Source organism: Syngnathus acus, chromosome 16 (genome assembly GCF_901709675.1).
Source record: "Syngnathus acus chromosome 16, fSynAcu1.2, whole genome shotgun sequence".
NCBI classification, from domain to species: domain Eukaryota; kingdom Metazoa; phylum Chordata; class Actinopteri; order Syngnathiformes; family Syngnathidae; genus Syngnathus; species Syngnathus acus.
In genome coordinates, this window is record NC_051101.1 from 12072009 (window position 1) to 12091007 (window position 18999).

At 43.4% G+C, this 18999-nt stretch overlaps 1 protein-coding gene across 3 annotated transcripts; it reads left to right on the forward strand.

The window, feature by feature from the left end:
• The first annotated feature begins 4631 nt into the window (after positions 1-4631).
• LOC119136110 (lamin-A-like) lies at positions 4632-17505 on the forward strand. Of its 3 annotated transcripts, none has more exons than XM_037274342.1 (13): positions 4632-4854; positions 9382-9752; positions 13715-13871; positions 14034-14159; positions 14235-14405; positions 14521-14646; positions 14717-14937; positions 15000-15306; positions 15371-15478; positions 15555-15674; positions 15747-15803; positions 15883-16065; positions 16413-17505. In XM_037274342.1, the coding sequence occupies exons 2-13, from the start codon at positions 9418-9420 to the stop codon at positions 16446-16448; spliced, it is 1947 nt and encodes a 648-aa protein (XP_037130237.1). In that variant the 5' UTR covers positions 4632-4854; positions 9382-9417; the 3' UTR covers positions 16449-17505. The 3 variants fall into 3 exon arrangements, with proteins under 3 accessions (XP_037130237.1, XP_037130235.1, XP_037130236.1); XM_037274340.1 differs by lacking the exon at positions 4632-4854 and adding an exon at positions 7079-7208 and having other exon boundaries at positions 16413-17502; XM_037274341.1 differs by lacking the exon at positions 4632-4854 and adding an exon at positions 7787-7947.
• Positions 17506-18999: the final 1494 nt, after the last annotated feature.

The window sequence follows — 18999 nt, forward strand, 5'->3', positions numbered from 1 at the left end:
CTCCGCCCCCTGGACTCCCACACTACTACTTCCAGTACGCTTGCTGGAGAGCTCCAGGGGTGGACGGGACACGCGAGGAGAACAAGGCCGGCGTCTGCGCGCTCTTCCCGGGCTGGACTTGCCGGTGGCTGGGGGGGCCGGGGTGGATGGGGGGAGGAGGGCTGGCTGCTGCGCGACGCTCCACCCAGTCTGGCTCCTTCAAGCCGCTCCCCTCCTCATAGTTATGCTTTAAAAGAACCATGTACTGTATTAATATATGGACAATCAGCATTTGTTCTCTCAAGCAAGAGAGGTGCTGAAAAAGATGACGTCATGTTTCCTTTAATTAAAACAATAATTAGTGAGGGTAAATGGGGGGTGTCGCCCCCCCCCAATTTTTTTTTTGTTATTTGGACAATCCTTTTCTTTTTGTGGTGCAAAATAGGGAATTCTCGTATGATGTCCATTTATGTCCTCGTCATATTGTTTTGTTTTGTTTAAATCACAATATCAATTTTAAAAACGTGGGGATGAATGGGTTGGGGTGGATACCCAAAACAAAAACATGCACAGTATTATTCCTTTTCTAATTTGCCTAATCTCCTGTTTAAAAAAAAAAATAAAAATGGAGAATTGGATTTCATGCTCATGGTAAAGGATGACGTCAACTTTGGCTCTCCTCGTGTTTGTACTATTATTTTGATTAATAGTAAGAATTACTGATGATAGATGGTGGGTTTGTTGAGGCGATAGAGGGGTGGGTGTACGCCCACCTCGTGTAGCCACGCTTTGCGGCACCACGTTGTCGTCTCCGCATGAGGATGTTATGTATAGACTACAGGGTGTCTGGCACAGGGGGAGGGAGGGGGAGGCATCGAGGAGAGGTGGGGGTGGGCGGCGTCTGTACATATATTTATATAATATATACGAGGGGGATGGGAGTTGGCAGACTGCAGACCCTATGTAGGAGGCGGGGGCGAGTAGGGGGTCGCACACAACCATCCGTACATCCAGTTCCCAAAAAAACAGAAAAGAAAAAAGAAACGCTTTGCAGCAGCAGCAGCAGTAATCGTGCCGGTGAACAAAAGAAGCGCACCCGTTGCTTCAGACTCCCCAACAAGATGTCGCACACAAGCCACGCCTGACGGCATGTTGGTGGGAGCACACAAAAGCCCCCCCCCCGAACCTACCCTTACACAAAAAAAGACTTTGCACGTGCAGTTTTTCCTGGCAAAAGTAGCTGTACATGCGGTTTTTCACCTTTTTGTTTTATTCCTGGGAGTCAAAGTCAAGGTTGGCCATGTGTGTGCACAAGGATGTGAATGACAAGGCAAACTCTGCATGAGCAATATGACACTCTCCCAAGCCTTGCTCCCTCCCTCTTCATCCTCCTCCTCTTCTCTAAAATGTTTTCCATCTCCACGCGCGTTAAATAAAAAAGATTTTCCTCTCAGCGCAGCATGCTGTTAAAAAGAAAAAGAAGGATGAGGAACAATTCTCCAGGGCAGGAATGTGTGATCGTGCGTTCCCACGTTGGGAGAAAATTCCGTCCAAAGGAATTCTTTCTTTATCTTTACATGGCCATTAAATTTCACTTGACAATTCTCTTGTGGCATTCAAGGTGTTTTGCCACACAGTGTTTGCTTTACAAAGTTTTCCAGCTGAAACACACAATTAGGTTCCAGAAAGGCAGACAAAAAAAAAAATATTTTAATGACTTATTTTACACATTTGCATCACCGTATTATGAAAACAATTCACACTTGAGAGAGACAAACTTGTCAGTTAGAAAAACGGCCGTTGTTTGTTTACATGCAAACTCATTTTGTGTCAATATTCTGGGTAAATAAAACAGCAATATAGAGCAGGTGTCTCAAGGGGGGGGGGCGGGGCGGAGCCAATCAGGGAAAGGCCTGTGTGCGTGTGCTGGTGTCAGGCTGGGATTAAAGCAACCCCCATGACCCGTTCTTCTAGAAGGAGGAGAGCGCAATGGCGTGATGCATGGAGTCGCAGCGCGTGTGGGAGAAGGGAGGGGGGGGGGTGGGGGGTGGTTGATCCCACCCATTCTGCCCCCAATCCTTAAACTCCGGGAATGGACGCTGCATGAGCGTAGTGTCGTTTGTCCGAGAGGTCGCGTGACTCCATTAGGAGGAAAAGGAGGGTCCGCCGGGACAGGAGAGACCCGATCAATACGGAGATCCATGATCAGGTTTCTGCCTTGACTACAAGGGTGTCTTACTAGTAACACATTTCCCACTACTAGTGCAATTTTTGGCCTAATAGTAGAACTACAAAGCCATTCGACCCCCCCCCCCCCCTCCCAATATCTATCTTGTGGTCCACATACTAGTACGCTTTGTCCTCACCAGTAAAACAATCCAACCCACTAGTAGCACAAATAGGAAGGACTAGAATTTTTTTCCACCAGCAGAACAACTTTACAGGCCTTACTTTCATGACCGGTGTAAATCCTCCTCAGCATGTGGGCATATCTCAGACAAATGAAAGGGAGGCCTGCGCCGCTGTGGGAGTGGTTACAACCGACTTCAGAAATGGAACTCCGTTGTCACTAGTGCAGCGAGTACGTTTGCTAGTAAGTTTTGATTACTGTTAGGCTAAGAGTGACGTTAGTTTTTTGAAAAATGTTGTACTTGAGTCGGTCTATCTTTATCAAGGATATGGAATAACTGCTCAAAGGGTTTTATGTGTGTGCGTGCGTGAGTTACAGGATACTTGTGAAAGTACAAGTGAGGTCATGTTACTGATTGGGACCATCTGGCCGTCAGAGTGGTCCCCACTGTCCTTTCCTCCCCCCCGTCTCTGATGATGAAAGGCATCTTTGGGTTACTGTGCCTCCCCACATTTGCACGCACACACACACAAACACACACAGGAGGCCCTTTCTTTGTCCGCTATCATAGACGATCGTGATGATCCACGCGGAAAGACAGATGCGAGTTAAGATGTGCAGCAAAGTGTGTCTTTTCAATGTCCACCAGCACATGTCATTTTTCTTTCTTTTTCTTTTTTTCTTTTCTTGTAAAAAGACGCGTGCTACACAAAGAGACTCACCAAGCAGCACGTGCTCAACAGGCCGATGATGTCAGGCTGCCTGCAACAAAGAACTCAGCTCGGGATTCGGCAAGCTTCTATTTCAGATTTCTGGGGCTGAGTGCAAATTGAAAAAAAAAATCCATAATAATAATAATAATTATCTAATATTTTTTTTAAATAAAGGTGCAATCTGAATATTTTTTCTTCTCTCATTGTGCGTAACAGTAACACTTTAAACAGTGAGAATCATGGTGCTATAAAAAGACTTTCGATGTCATTTTTTATTGCTTTAGATCCATTTGAAGAGCCCCATAGAGGCCGTTAAACCCCACAATTATGTGGCCTGCCACATTGACCCATTTCAAGTAAATAAAAACAAACAAAAAAAAACAATAAAATGAAAAACAAACATATTTGGATTTTATCATGAGTAAATACATTTGTAAATATATTAGATATTACATTTAGTATTTTTGTAACCACTGATTACATTTGCAGTTTAACGGCGAGATGTTTATTTTTGCTCAGTCAGCACTTTTTGGCATTGTTCCATTGAATCTGGCTGCAATGTTTTGTTCCACACACAAATGTGCAATAGCATCAAGCGGACGGATCTTGATGACACTCGGCATTTAATGCAAACAAATAAAGAAATAAATGCTTCAAGGGATGGAATATGAAAAAAAAAAAAATCATTAAATTTGACAAAAAAAATCACAATTATTCTAAAAACTCACAATAAATAAGAAAAATAATAATGACACTTGTAGAAAAACATCCTCCAAAAAAATGTTTTGTTTGCCCACACTGGCTGGAGCTGATGTTGCTGTCATGTGGGAATATGAGTCAGGCTGGATGACTTCATTGCTTTTTGCGGCTATTAGGTCACTGCCACCTCGCCCCCCCCCTCCCCCCCCCACACACACACACTCACCACTCCCCTCATCCAATCCTCTTCTCTCCCTCCATTGCCCCCAATCAAAGTGAAGATGATGAAGGCTCCTCACCTCAATGCTTGCTTCCAGGATGCTGATGACCTCATCCGGGTGACATCACTGACAACAAACACATGCGCCCACACACACACTGTAATATATTTGGACGTAATGTAACAATTTAAAATAACGTTACATAGGTGGAAGTAAAAAAGTAAAAATATTATTTTTCAATATGGATTTTTCAGGTATGTAGGCTGTTTATCTGAATACTTTTACTCCCTACATTTACTACTACATTATTCAATATAATGATAAGAAAACACCTTACAAGTCTAAAATATAAGAAATACACGTATATAAAATAATAAAAATCGATATGGCAAAATATAATGTTTAAAGTTGTTGTGTTGATGAGGATTAGTGAATGCACTTGTAATTTAAATTCCAATTGGATATTCTTGATGCGGAATAATTTGTGCATTTATTCCACATCCAGAATGTGGAGAAGAAAAAAAACGCGGAAACGTCCTTGCATAAATACTGCACCTGTTCCCCGCCCCCAAATTACGTCCGCCAGGTGGCACTGTGCAATTAAGCAAAGCAAGCGAGCAGGCCCACTCCCCCGACACACACTCACTCACACACATACAAACTCTTTGCGTGTGTGTTTTCAGATTTGCAGCCAGTGTGCACCAACGCGGCTTCTTTTTCTTGCCTGGATTTAACACGTGGATTTTTTTTTTTTATCTCTCAGGCGTGTCTGCTAATTCCTGTTATGTGACAGTGTTGTGCCCATTGCGGCGTTGGACGCGTGGACGTAAAACACGCGTGGAAAGAAAAGCAGATTGCAAAACGACCCTGAGGAAGATTCGAGAAAAGTCAGGTAAGATTTCCGGTTTGGAATATGGGGGGGCTATTCGGTGTTTGCTATTGCTATAAATTACGACGTTGTTATGTTTGGTGACGTCATGAACTCTGCGACCCTTTCATGAGAAAGCACATACTGTCGTTGGACTCCTCATCCGCCGCTAGATAGCGCTGTGTGACTTTTTAACAGGACTGTGAGTTGTTTTAACATCGGCAGAGGGCGCTACAGAGGCACCTGCAATTCACATCAATAATATGAAAAAGGGCGTCAAATAATTTGACTGAATGTAATGCGATAAAAATACTGTAATGTCAAAATGAAACGCCAGAAATAAAAATTAAATGCAAAGAAAAAATCTAAAGGTCACTAAAGTAAACTAAAATAATTTCATGAAATGTAGAAAATAAAAATAAGCTAAATAAAATGAAAACATTATCTAAATGAACTCGTAAATGAATTCTATTAGAAATAAAACATTCACAAAAATAAATTATTTTGGGTGTATTTACCTGACATGTTTCGGCGGGTTCTTCCGCCTTCATCAGTGTCACTCTGATGAAAGCGGAAGAACCCGCCGAAACATGTCAGGTAAATACACCCAAAATAATTTGTTTGATATAGAAGAACCAGTGAAGTAATTGAAAAGGGAAAACAAGATGAACAACATTCACAAAAATAACTCGTATCAAAACTAAGTCAAATATAAAATAACATTTACTTGAAATTGAAACTATTACGTTTTTGTATGTGAGCTATGCTTTAACAATTAAAATTGTATTTGATCCCATTAATTTGTCAAAACTGGATCCATGTGAAAGGTCGATTTCTTTTTGTCCAGGTTGTGATCATTTAAATTGAGACGTCACCCGTCAAACCCAATGTACACATTGAGTGTTTACACTGTCTCACCTTCCTCCCTCAGGTGCAACAACTATTATATGCGCGCTCAAAAAGTTCCTTTTGATCCATACTTTTGCCTATTAATACCAGAACGTGATTGTAAACCCCCATAAAGCATTTAAACCAATATTAGAGACGATGGATTTGGGCGCTTCCCTTGATTTTAGCAGCCCCACCCAGGAAGGACAAATGACATTGCAATGATAACGTGCACATGTCACTCTGCTTGCGTGTTGACTATTGTATGTGCGTGTTGCGTTGCTATCATAACAAGACTTTGCTTGAAAGACATACGTTTGGTTTGACTCATTCACATGTTACTCGGATGAGAATGTCAGAGGTGTCAAAAATACTAAAATCTCTCACGGTTGAGAATGTAATAAGCGTATTTTGATTAAGGATTAAAAAATACAAGTTTTCAAATGCAGGGAGTTAAAATCATTCCAAAAATAAATACTCAATCGTATAGCATAGCCATAGTACAATAAAATATTTGTACTTTGTTAGCTCCCGCCAGGAATGTTCATTGCTGTACTTTTGTTCCCAGCGCCTTTGTTTAAAAAAAAAAAAAAAAAAAAAGTGGGAAGTCAGGTTTCTAAACTGGAGCGGGAGGCGCTGGCTCATTTATTTTTTTCTCTCTACACTTCTACAAGCACACATTTACATTTTAGGCTGACATTCCTCTGAGTGTGTGTGTGTGTGTGAGCGAGTTGTGAGTCAAAGTCGACAGACACACCTTTGGTGTTGTGCGTGTGCCTGCTTGGAATGTTGCAGGCCCGACCCGCGTTTGCATCTCGCCTCGTCTGATGTGTCATATCACAGTCGCTTGACACATCCATGCTCTTATTAGCGCTTTCAACTAGAAAGTAGGCAGGAGAGCTGCACTTTCGAACAGTTTACTTTAGGAACGGAGCACTTGCGAAATGTCCATTTGGCAAGTGGACCTAAAAAAAAAATAAATGCATGGGGGGAAAAAAAGCCAGAAATTAAACAGGAAGTCGATCATTTTGGTTTGAAGCAACATTTCGGCTGTTTGATGATCATCTAAGATTCCAGACTGTAATTCAGTAGAACTTCCATGGAAAGCCTAAGGGGGAAAAAAGGAGGTGAAGAAGGAGGAGGTTGTTTAAAATTGTGACTGCTGCTTTCCACTAGGCCTGCCACCACCACCAGACCAAACCAGGATGCACCGTCTTAGTCCATATTTAAGCACACGCGCAGACGTGTATGCAAGTTCTTGTATCCTCTCCATCTCCATGGTTCCATTAACTCCACCCAGAGAGCACACGTATAAAAGTAAAAGCCAAATCTCTTCATTGAGACATTTGAAGAGTTCACCCGTGAATGACTGGATCTATCATTGGAATATCACAGATGACCGGATTTTTTTTTCACCCTTTGTTTCCGGATTCAGTGGATCACCAGAAGATCATTCTCAAGGATTCTGTAAAGAGGATGTCCTTAAAGAAGTGAGGATTTTTTTTTTTTTTTTTAGATCGATAACAACAGAAGCATGTGTACCTAATGTCGTGGCCAGTTTTTATATTTACATTTAATTGAATACATTAAGATACTGTATAATGTACTGCATGTCACACAAATATTTGTTCTGTATTTGTTACATAGGCAGATTTCTTTTTAGAGGAACTATTTTGTGATATAAAACATAAAAGGGGCCCTAATAAAGATCCCTGTGGGACACCGTGACTAAATATACTGTACCATCATCCAAAGCGTTTTGCATCGTACGTTTAGCATTAAGCTAGCAGATGTTTGGTTGCTCTGTGTATCACACATTTTCCACCTGTCACAGGTGGGTCTGGGATGTATCCCCCCCACGCTAAAGTGGGTCATTTGCAGACTTTCAGTAGGGGGCGGCTAAGTGTCACGACGTCTGCTGAGATTTCTGCGTGTAGTGCGCTATCTGGGTGAGCGCAGATAAAGCTCAACAGCTGCACAACTATACACACACACAGTCTTGTCTGACTCCTCCTTGTTGCCTCCCTCCCTCCGTCCCACCCTGCTTTCCTACAAGCCGGAAAGCAGTCTAGTTTTCCAGGCGTAGACTCACATACACACACACACAGAAGTATGCACACACACACACTCGCATAACCAGTAAGCGAGCACTCTTCTTCTTCTTTTTCTCCTCCTCCTCGACACGCACACGTCGAGCAATCTTCTGCCCACATTTGCAGCTCTGAAGAGGTAAGGTCTAAAATTCTCTGTCTTTTCCTTCCTTTTTAGTTTGGAGTGTTCATGTGGCGCGGGAGAGGTCAGGAACAACTTTTAGGCGGGGGGAGAGAAAAAAAACAGGATCATTGGTGAAGTAGGCGCCGGTTAAAAGCTCCCCACATGTGTGAAGAGTGTAAATGAGCACTTTGATATTATTTGATGTATTAATGAGCACTTTTACACTTTGAGAGAGTGTGGAGAGAGCTCCTGACTTTGCTGCTCATGTGGGCGTGTGCGTGCACATGTCAGTGGGGCTGCGTGGGTGGCAAAAGTTTGGCAGCCCACGTTGGAGCCCCTCCGAATGGACTTTTCCCGGCAGTGGGTGTCCTGGTGCGAAATGGTGATAGCTCTGATGTGAGTGTGCCAAAATGTGGTCTTTTGCCGTGGTTCCACTGCAGGGTCAAAAGTATGATCATATTTATTTGAAATATTGGTTAAAAAAAAGCATATAAAATTGTGACTGTAAAATTTCAAGTAATGAGTTTAGAATTGATTTAGCATTTTTAAACAATAGTATGCACATGTGAGGTGCAGGTATTTTTTTTGTCCTCTCAGGGTTGCCATCCTCACGTTCTACTGTAGTATCTGTGACTTTTGAGTGTGTACGGCTTTAAAAGGCGGGACTTGGATTGGTGAGTGACGTGGGTTTCGATAAATTAAGTGTAGAGCTAGCTTGCTGTTGACTGGCGAATGAATTTAAATGAATTCAAATGAACTAAAAACTGCAGTACCTTTTAGTAAAACAACTAATATTGTACATTTTACATTTAAAACTCAATAAAATACCTTTTGTCCTGAAAACGTATGCCAAGACAACCATGTTGGTCTAGTTTGCCTGCTAGCAGACGATGCTAACATTTGAATATCCAGTAGCCTACAGTACGTCTGCTGTTTTGATTAGAAGCTACCATTTCCTACCTTGTTGTCACTTGAATGGCTGTCCTACTGGTTTTCATTTACAACCTGCACCACTTGGCATCATTTTCCTTTCACTAAATATTTCACATTGCTCCAAGGAGAGTCCAAATATGTATGCCGTGCTAGGTGTTTATTTACAAAGTCAACATTCTGGCAACTCAATTACCTGGCCCACCTCTCCATTAAAAAAAAAAAAAATCAGAAATCTGTCAAAGGTTTGACCAGGCCTGGTTGAACAGGAAGTCTCATGCAGATGGATGCTTGTTCTGGTGGGAATGAGCCAGGAAATGCGTCCAGCTTTCCTCACTAAAATAATAGAGGTTGTAAAATGTAAGAATAACAGGCACTGGCGTATAATTGAATTGGATCGGGAGGCCGGTGGAAAGTTTTTACTACTACTAAAAAAAGAAAAAAAAACAATTCCAATGTCAATGTAACAATGGTTCATACTGTGCGTGCGTTTACATGACGTCCCTTGTCGTCCCGCAGTGACCATCCTGATCCGAATCCCTCGCCGCCATCGCCATGGAAACATCAAGCCAGAGACGCAGCACGCGCGGCGCCAGCTCGCCGACACGAATCACTCGCCTGCAGGAGAAAGAAGACCTGTGCAACCTCAACGACCGTCTGGCCGTCTACATCGACAAGGTGCGCTCGTTGGAGACCGAGAACGCGGGACTGCGTCTTCGCATCACCGAATCCGAGTCGCTCGTCAGCCGAGACCTCAGCGGCATCAAGGCGGCCTATGAGGCAGAGTTGGCCGACGCCCGCAAGACTCTGGACCAGGTGGCCAGGGAACGGGCTCGTCTGCAGCTGGAGCTGGGCAAGGTCAAGGAAGAACACAAGGAGCTCAAAGCCAGGTAAGAAACCTTGGACTTGTTCTTGAACATTTTGTTGGAGGTCTCAAAATCACACCGCAAAGCCAAAACAGACACAAAAAGTCTTTTACCCCAACTATGGAATAATCATTAGGCTGATGGAGATCTGGAGACCTGTCAGGATCGTGCAGGATGTCGTCAAATGAATGTCTCCTGCGGGTGACTTTGATTGTTGTGCAGGATGCCACAGGTAGCGCTGGCATCTCAGGAATGTCTTTGAGTAGTGAAAGGAGGGTGGAGGTCCAAAAGGGAAACTGCTGCTAAATATAGTACAGTCAAGCGTTTTTGTGTGTGTTTTTAAGCAGCTTTGTATTTCTAGTGGGTGGCCACTGTCACGGCAAAATGATCAGCGTCGGTCTTGTGACACGAGATGGGCACTTGTGACCCGGAATCCCCCCATGTGTCAGCCCACAAGGCCTTGGGCTGCTTTGTTTTGGGTTGTCATGGCGACCGGGAAACCTTGGACTTCCCTAGTGATTGAGCAGTGACTCACACTGATTGGTTTATGTTTGGAATGAGTAACTTTGTGGATGAATTGGAAAGTGTGTGTTCCTTTGAAAAGAAGGAGTTAATGAAGAGAACACATACAGCACGGCCCCCCCTCAGGCAGAAGCTCACGTTACTGGTGCCAACGGTTCCTCATTGAAAGTTGTAGCATATGGAAAGAAGGAAGGAGTGCTGATGAGGCTCAATATATATAAATAATTGTCGGCTTTTTCTGCAGTTGATTGCTTTTTAATTTTATCAACAAATTAAGTATTCATGTTTTTTTAGTTTTTTTGCACACTATATTTACTTTTTAAATTTTTAAATAATTTTTTTAAATTATTTTTAAATATTAAATATTTAAATGTATTTTTAATATAATTTTTTTAATTAAAAGTTTATGTAATATTACATTGTTTTATCCATGACTTATTTGAGCAACATTGGTTTATTATGCTTAATATTCACTAAGAATACTTTTTGTTTACGTTTTTGAAAGGTCCTGTCATAATTGTGGACTATAACATTGATTGGCCTCCACCCTGTTTGTAAATAAGAGTCCAAGTAAACATCTTATCTTATCAATTGAGAAGAAGGATTTACCTGCTCTGTTTACTGATCGTTGGTAGGGCGGAGGTTTTAGGGCGCGGCTTTAGGGTGTGAACACGATTTGTGAACATGTCATGGCTGGACAAGCTTCAATGGGAAGAATGTAAAAACAAAGGAATAGTTCACTAAGTTATGGTGGTGCACGTTTATTTCCTAGCTCTTGTGAACATACTGTTAATTGGGAAAAAAAAAATTCTTGAACCCATTTAACATGTTTAATCATTTCTCAGTGAGCGTGAGGCCTGCGTTGTCTTCTTGTTCCTATTAAAGCGAACAGCAAGGTATTGTTGTCTACTGTGGAAATGTATGGCAGATGTTGCCAATAGACTTTTTTTTTTCTAGACGTAGGATAAATGAGGAGATTCGACGCCACAACTTGGTGACGAGTGAAGTTCTTGGCAGGATAGTTTATATTGTGTGTGTGTATGTGCTTGAAAGAGTTTATAGAAGTTTCCATGGAAGTTTGGAGTCAGCTCAGCCCTCTTTGTGAGTCACCGTAAATGATTGTAAGATGGCGGATAAATGTTCCCAGTGGGCCGTGGGTCATAAGCTGGTGCGTTTCCACGCAGTGTGGCTTCTTATGTAACATGGAATAGCATTTTAATTTGAACCAAATGTATTTTTTAATGCTTGGACCTCTGGTAGCTTCTCCGAATGTTGTAAATGGATTTTTTTTATTTTTACTAACCTGCATGAGGAAGTGTAAACTAATTGCATTTAAAATAAAGATCATCTAAGGTGGAATTAGATGATAAACGGACAATGGCAGGAAAGCCTCGTTAAAAAAAACATTTTTTTCCCCGCGTTGGTGCGGTTCCTGTGTGTTGAATTCAGTTCATTTTAATTAACATCTTAGTTGTGTTATATGAATACTAAAAAGAGATGGTGGTGATAATGAATGTGAAAAACTAGTCAGAACTTGTGACTCATTCTCCACCGAATCGTTGCAAAACGACACGGGACTGGCACAATGGGGCCTCGTATTACACACGCACACACACACACTGAGCGACAGTGTTTGCCAAGTTCTAGTGTTTGCATACAAATGCTGAAGTCGAGTTTGTCGTGGCGACGAACCACACAAAAGGCGTCGCACCGCCTCTTTTCTCCTCGAGCTTTCCTCCTTTCTCTTTTCTTTTTCAACAGCTCCACACACTCTTTGCCACACCCTCTACCCGCTATCCCCTCGGTAGCTCACCCTCTACCCACTCGGCTTCCCCCTCCAGCAACTCCATCAGCAGCTTGTGAAGCATATGACGTGCGGTGGTTGTTTGAAACTGGAAACGCTCATCATGAGCACATTTTGCATACACGCACAATGCTGCTCATTGTCCTCCACACACAAGCCGTGGTCATGTGACTGCCTTCCCCATCAGAGGCCTAAGTAGACATGAGCTGTTATTGTTTCAAAGAGTCGATAGAAATGTGGAAAAAAAACTTTTCGGGTCCTATGTTTAGATGGTAGCCCCATTGGAAAATCCCACACGCACATGTTGACCAGATGTGAGTGAGATGAATAGCTTGTGATGCTTCCATCCAATTGCAGCTTGGCCCTGGTGGGCAGCTGCTCACAAGCAAAATGGCGCCAACAAGACTGCTCTGTGCCGGCCGGCTTGGTCCAGCTGTCCAAGCATGAGGTGGCGGCTGGTTGACCATCTTGTCGCAAATGGTCTCTTCCATCAAAATAAAAACATCATCATGATTTGTTCAAGTTAGTTGGCGTGAAGCAAGACGAGCAGGTTCTGCAGATTTATAGTTCTTCAAATTGTTCCGTTTTTGATTATATAATTGTCATAAATTTTACATAGCTTAGCATTCAGCTTTAAAAGAAAAAAAAAGTTTTTTTTTTTTAAAGAAAGATTTCAAGAGATTTTCTTCCCTTTTTATATCGTGGTGTAGAAATGACCATTTTCAGGTTGCATCCTGCTGAGGTCAGGGTTGCCCTGGCAACACCAAAGCAAACTTGGTGGAAGCGGGCGGGCAGAGGGGAAAGCAGGAAGTTCTTTTTTTTTTTTTTTTTTTTTTTGATTGGTGGCAAGCGTCATTTGTGGCTGGCGCGGTGGACAAAGATAGCAAGGCTGCCTCTGAGTCATCGCTGAGACCGGGAAAAGAGCCAACACATTCCTCCTCCTCGCATTTCTCCTCTTTTATTCTTTCCCCACTTTGTGTTCTACCCTCCAAACGGTGTCACTCGGGCTAAACTCTTCAGCCACCTCCAAAAATGAGCTTGGCTTGTCCATATGGCAAATGACTTCCTTAAGGGTTTCAAAAATGCTAAATACAGCGAGTAGCTTGTCGCCATTTGCATCCATTTTGTCAGAAGTAGCGCACATCGGCAAACACATTATTAAAACAATCAAGCTGTGGTAGCATTTAGCATATCATTTAAGAGCTTAGCGTTATTAGCTCCTAGCCACGTCGGCACTGTTTATTAAAGCCACACTAAGTCACGGTAATAAGATACAATGAACAATTTCCCCTCGGAGCAAATGGAATTACAGAGAGCTTGTTTCCGTGTTCTTTCCTGCTATCAGTCTGTACACATGCTGGAAACATGAATTCTCCTCACCGAGGAGTTGGACTTTTATGGGCACTTACTGTCTAATTTAAGGCTAATTGCAGCATGTTGATGGCGATGTGTTAAAAAAAATTTGCTCTGTGATTTAGGTCATGCGGTTTAAAAGCAAGCACATGATTTGGAGTCGAAAAAAAAAGACATTAGTTACAGTAGCAACCCCGTGCATTTTGTGAAAATAGTTGCCAAAAATTGTAAAATGATTATAAGCAGCAACCATAACATAGAGTAACATCCATGTGTGACATCTTGTTGCTATTGATGTTTCGGCCAGGAACAGCAAGAAGGAGTCTGACCTGGACGCGGCTCTGATCCGCCTCCGGGACCTGGAGGCTCTGCTTAACTCCAAAGATGCCACCCTGAATACTTCCCTGGGGGAGAAGCGCACCTTGGAGCTCGAGCTCAAGGAGCTCAAAGCTCAGATTGCCAAGGTAAAGACAAAAACCAACTCGGGCACAGCACACATTTTATGCTCTGAGCGGTGGTGGATGCTGAATGAAGATAAAGTGGCTCGATTGCTCCACCTAGTGGCTTGTTTCATGAATGACTCCTGTTTTTAAGACATCTATTTAAGTCTTGTGGTTCCCCCTCAGTTGGATGGTGCCCTGGCAGACGCCCGTCGTCAGCTTCAAGACGAGATGCTTCGTCGCGTGGATGCTGAGAACCGCTTGCAGACAGTGAAAGAAGAGCTGGAGTTCCAGAAGAACCTCTACAATGAGGTGCCAGCTTCTGGACAATCATCTGCCAGCTTGCTGTTTGCGTAATGTGTGACCAATGCACATTTTGTGTCGCAGGAAATCCGTGAGTCCAAGCGTCGCCATGAGTCTCGCATGGTGGAGATCGACAGCGGGCGGCAGATGGACTTTGAGAGTAAACTGGCGGAGGCTTTGGCTGACCTGAGGGCTCAACATGAGGAGCAGGTGGCACTGTACAAAGCTGAGCTGGAGAAGACTTATAACTCCAAGGTAAACTGCACCACGGCGCCACCTACTGTCCAAGCTCGAGGCCTTTTAGGCAATAGTTTCAATATGATCTCACACAATGACAGTCGCTAACCTAAGTGGTCCGTTTTTTGGTCAGTTGGAGAATGCCCGGCAGTCGGCCGACCGAAACAGCCACATGGTTGGCGCCGCCCACGAAGAGCTCCAGCAGACGCGCATTCGTGTGGAGGGTTTGTCAGCTCAGCTCAGCCAGCTGCAGAAACAGGTTTGCATGAAAAAAAAAAAAAGTTAAGGTACCACTTTTGATCATTTGAATCAAATCTTTCCCTGGCTAGCTGTCCCAGAGCGAGTCGAAGGTGCGCGAGCTGGAGGAGATGCTGAGCCGGGAGCGTGACGTGATGCGGCGCAGAATGGAAGACAAGGATCGCGAAATGGCCAGCATGCAAGCGCGCCTGCAGCAGCAACTGGACGAGTACCAGGAGCTCCTCGACATCAAACTCACCCTGGACATGGAGATCTACGCCTACAGGAAACTGTTGGAGGGCGAGGAGGAGAGGTGATTGCAAACACACCAACTTGCTCTAAAAACAAATTAAGTGACTCCGCCCCCTCCTTCAGGTTGCAGCTGTCGCCCAGCCCTCAGACGGGCCGAGTGTCGGTGACGCGTACCTCGGGCTCGTCCCACAGCCACAGCCGCCTGCTTCACGCCACGCCCGCCGTCGCCTCCAGCAGCCGCACGTCCTCCGGCGTCTCCAAGAAGCGTCGTCTCAACGACAACGACAGCGACACGTCCAGCGTGGCGGCGGCTGGCGGCACCGTCACCAAGACGCGCGTCGTCCAGCATGCCGCAGCCAGCGGCCGCGTCACCGTGGACGAGGTGGACCAGGAAGGGAAGTTCGTGAGGCTTAGCAACAAAAGCGACGAGGTGAGCGGCCCAAGTTCTCAAAGATTTCGAGAGAACGCTATGCTAACGAGCACCTCCCCGACAGGACCAATCACTGGCCGGCTGGCAGTTGAAGAGACAAGTTGGCGACGGCGACGCCATTGTCTACAAGTTCCCTCACAAGTACACCTTGAAAGCTGGAGCCACAGTCACCGTAAGTTTAATGACTAAAACAACAAAAAAGGCCGATTGTTGTTTCCAAGTGTGAGCGTTAACTTTTTTTTGCATAGGTTTGGGCCGCGTCGGGCGGCGGAACCCACGCCCCCCCGTCAGATCTGGTGTGGAAGAGTCAGGACTCCTGGGGCACCGGCGACATCCTGCAGACCATTCTCGTCAGTGCCGCTGGAGAGGTTAGTAGTTAGGGTTTCAAACTAGGGTTAGGGTTTTAAGGCTATAAAGACTTTTGTCCTCTTCACCACCAGGAAATGGCCAGCAGAAAAGTGACCCGCACCCTCTTCCAGGAGGATGAAGACGATATGGTAACATCTTCCTCCTCCGCTTCTTCAACACGGTGAAGTTGAATGTGTAACTGTGAGCGCGCTCTGCTGCCCCCCGCAGGGAGCACACAGCACTAGCGGCGAGAACGAGTACAACCTCCGCAGCCGCACGGTCATCTGCGACTCGTGTGGCCAGACGTCGGACCGCGGACACGGAAGCCACGGAAGCCACGGCGGCGGCAGCGGCGGGCCCGAAGGCCTCGTGGGACAATCCTTTTTTGTGGCCGACAACCTGCCCAGACAGGTAACGCTTGCTTATTATGAAATCCAGAGTTTTGTAAGATGAACATCATGCAATTCAGATTTTTTTTCTTTTTTTTTTTTTCATAAAATGTATTCTCTGGCATTTTATTGCCATTTCAGTATTTTAATGCTTTATTTTTCTCGTGATGACACAATGCACATCAAATAATTATATAAATATTTTTTTAAAACCAATTTTTTTAAAAGGGTAATTTAATCAAATCTTGACATTTTTCAATTTTCTTTACTCATCTGAAAATTCACATTTCATATTTTAATTAGCTATATTTTTTTCTTGTGTGCAAATATTTTTGTTGTAATACTATGGTTTGCTCTTTGTCCTTCCAGAGTCGCGTCAAGCCTGAGAACTGCGTGCTCATGTGAAAGCAGACTTGGCACTGCCTCCACTTGCGCAATCATTAGTCATCGCAGGGATGTCTTTTTTTCTTCTTCATTACCATCCAATTTTTTTTTCTTTTTGTATCTATCAACTATTCTGCTGCTTAGAAGGTTGCTTGAAGGTCACAGGAGCTTGCTTGCTGATGTATCCACTTCCTGCATGTGCCACGCTTATGCTAATGCTAACACACGCATCACTCGGTTCATGTGTAATGCTGTCAAATGTCAACACGCACAGATGGTGAACCCCATTGAAACCGTCCGTTTGTCCCACGTTACGGTTTATAACTTTGTTAGAGTAGAATAAACATTTTTGTTTTATTCAATGAACTAGTGACAACTATGCCTAATGATACATGTGCGGACATAAATATACTTTCATAAGAAAGTGAAGCCAATGAGGCTCATTTGACCTTTTAGCTTCTGACTGCTCAATGATGATTACAAACGAACCGATTATTTTTCTCATATTTTGTATTTATAATTGCGCCTGGATGAACAGTTTCATCATTTCTTCTATCTTGCAAAGAGTCACTTTTTTCAATTTCCCAGCCTGACTATTTTCACCAAATCCTGGTGACTTTTGGTCCTTGTGCCTGGTGCCACACGTGAGCATTTACAGTGGTTGCGCAATCATTGATCATTCTGTCATATGACTTGATGCTTTTTTTGCTGGCTTTTTTAAAACGCCTTTTTCTGCAATTTATTTTTGATGGAACATCTGTACTGTAAACGAGCAGCTTGTCAGCCAAAGAAAGCATAGCCAAGCGCTTATTGGAAAATACTTGATGGCTTTATTTTTCTGTTGCTTTTCTGGTGATATTTTGTTGTCCAAAAGTGCCTTCAAGTTCTCTCCAAAGATTTCTAGTTAACAGTTGGTGTGTAACAAATGCTGTCAATTCAAACATTTTGGATGAGTTGGAAATCTGCCAAAGGAAATGCTCGCTGTTTGGAGATATCCTGTCTGTCTTCAAAGCCATATTGGTCAATATTGGATTATTTTTGTGCTTCTTTTCCAAATAAACATTTAAAAATAAGACAATGTTGTTGTTTCTTCATGTATATATATTTTTTTAAATTACAAATGAACAACAAACTTATGGTTACATCTCAAAATATTTACAGTCACATAAATGTTTTGGCATGCTTATAAATTCCGTTGCATTTCAATGCAGTTTTTAATCTTACTTTACGTATTTTGACCCATTTTTCGTTGCAATTTTTATGTAATTTTCATTTCTCATACACCTATAATCTTATAAACATGATCAAGATCTCACCATTAAAATGTCATCATTGTATGAGAAATTCTATCAATACATTTACAAGATGATGCCACTCATTTATGACTTTAATTTTTTTTTTTTAACAAATATACACAAAGATAACAAATGGTTACGTCCAGAAATAAATGAACACATGTACAGAAAAAGAAAAAAAAAAACAAGCGTCCTCCAGAGTATGAGTGGCATCTATAAAGCTTTTTACATTGGATTCAGAGAAGTCCAGAGAGTCCAGAGAAATTATTTAATGATCTGTGATGTCATTCGGACACTCTATTAGGTACACTGCCATTTTCACGTGTACCCTTGACCATGATATTTCCCTAATAAAGCGGCCTGTTATTAGGTACACTTGAAAATGGTGGTGTACCTAATGGAGTGTCCGTGTGATTACCTCGTTAAGTGCACCTGCGTGAAAAGTTTTAGCTCCTGCGGAACGTGAAAGGGGCTAAAACTTTTCACGCAGGTGTGTTTAACGAGGGTAACTTGGAAAACATGTTGGAACGTGGCCCCGAGGACTAGGGCTTGACACCTGTGACCTTTGACCATGATATTTCCCTAATAAAGTGGCTTGTTGTTAGATAGACTTGAAAATGGCGGTGTACCTAATGGAGTGTCCGTGTGATTACCTCGTTAAGTGCACCTGCGTGAAAAGTTTTAGCTCCTGCGGAACGTGAAATGGGCTAAAACTTTTCACGCAGGTGCGCTTAACGAGGGTAACTTGGAAAACATGTTGGAACGCGGCCCCGAGGACTAGGGCTTGACACCTGTGACCTTTGACCATGATATTTCCCTAATAAAGTGGCCTGTTATTAGGTACACTTGAAAATGGCGGTGTACCTAATGGAGTGTCCGTGTGATTCCCTCGTTAAGTGCACCTGCGTGAAAAGTTTTAGCTCCTGCGGAACGTGAAATGGGCTAAAACTTTTCACGCAGGTGCGCTTAACGAGGGTAACTTGGAAAACATGTTGGAACGCGGCCCCGAGGACTAGGGCTTGACACCTGTGACCTTTGACCATGATATTTCCCTGATAAAGTGGCCTGTTATTAGGTACACTTGAAAATGGCGGTGTACCTAATGGAGTGTCCGTGTGATTCCCTCGTTAAGTGCACCTGCGTGAAAAGTTTTAGCTCCTGCGGAACGTGAAATGGGCTAAAACATTTCACGCAGGTGCGCTTAACGAGGGTAACTTGGAAAACATGTTGGAACGCGGCCCCTCGAGGACTGGAGGTCGACACCCCTGGTTTAAGTG

Excerpts from the sequence above, each read along its gene's own strand:
- LOC119136110 (XM_037274342.1), top strand. The coding sequence starts at position 9,418 with ATGGAAACATCAAGCCAGAGACGCAGCACGCGCGGCGCCAGCTCGCCG. Across the intron at positions 14,160-14,234 it reads AGAAGAACCTCTACAATGAG|GAAATCCGTGAGTCCAAGCG; the intron begins GTGCCAGCTTCT and ends TTTGTGTCGCAG. Across the intron at positions 15,675-15,746 it reads TCGTCAGTGCCGCTGGAGAG|GAAATGGCCAGCAGAAAAGT; the intron begins GTTAGTAGTTAG and ends CTTCACCACCAG.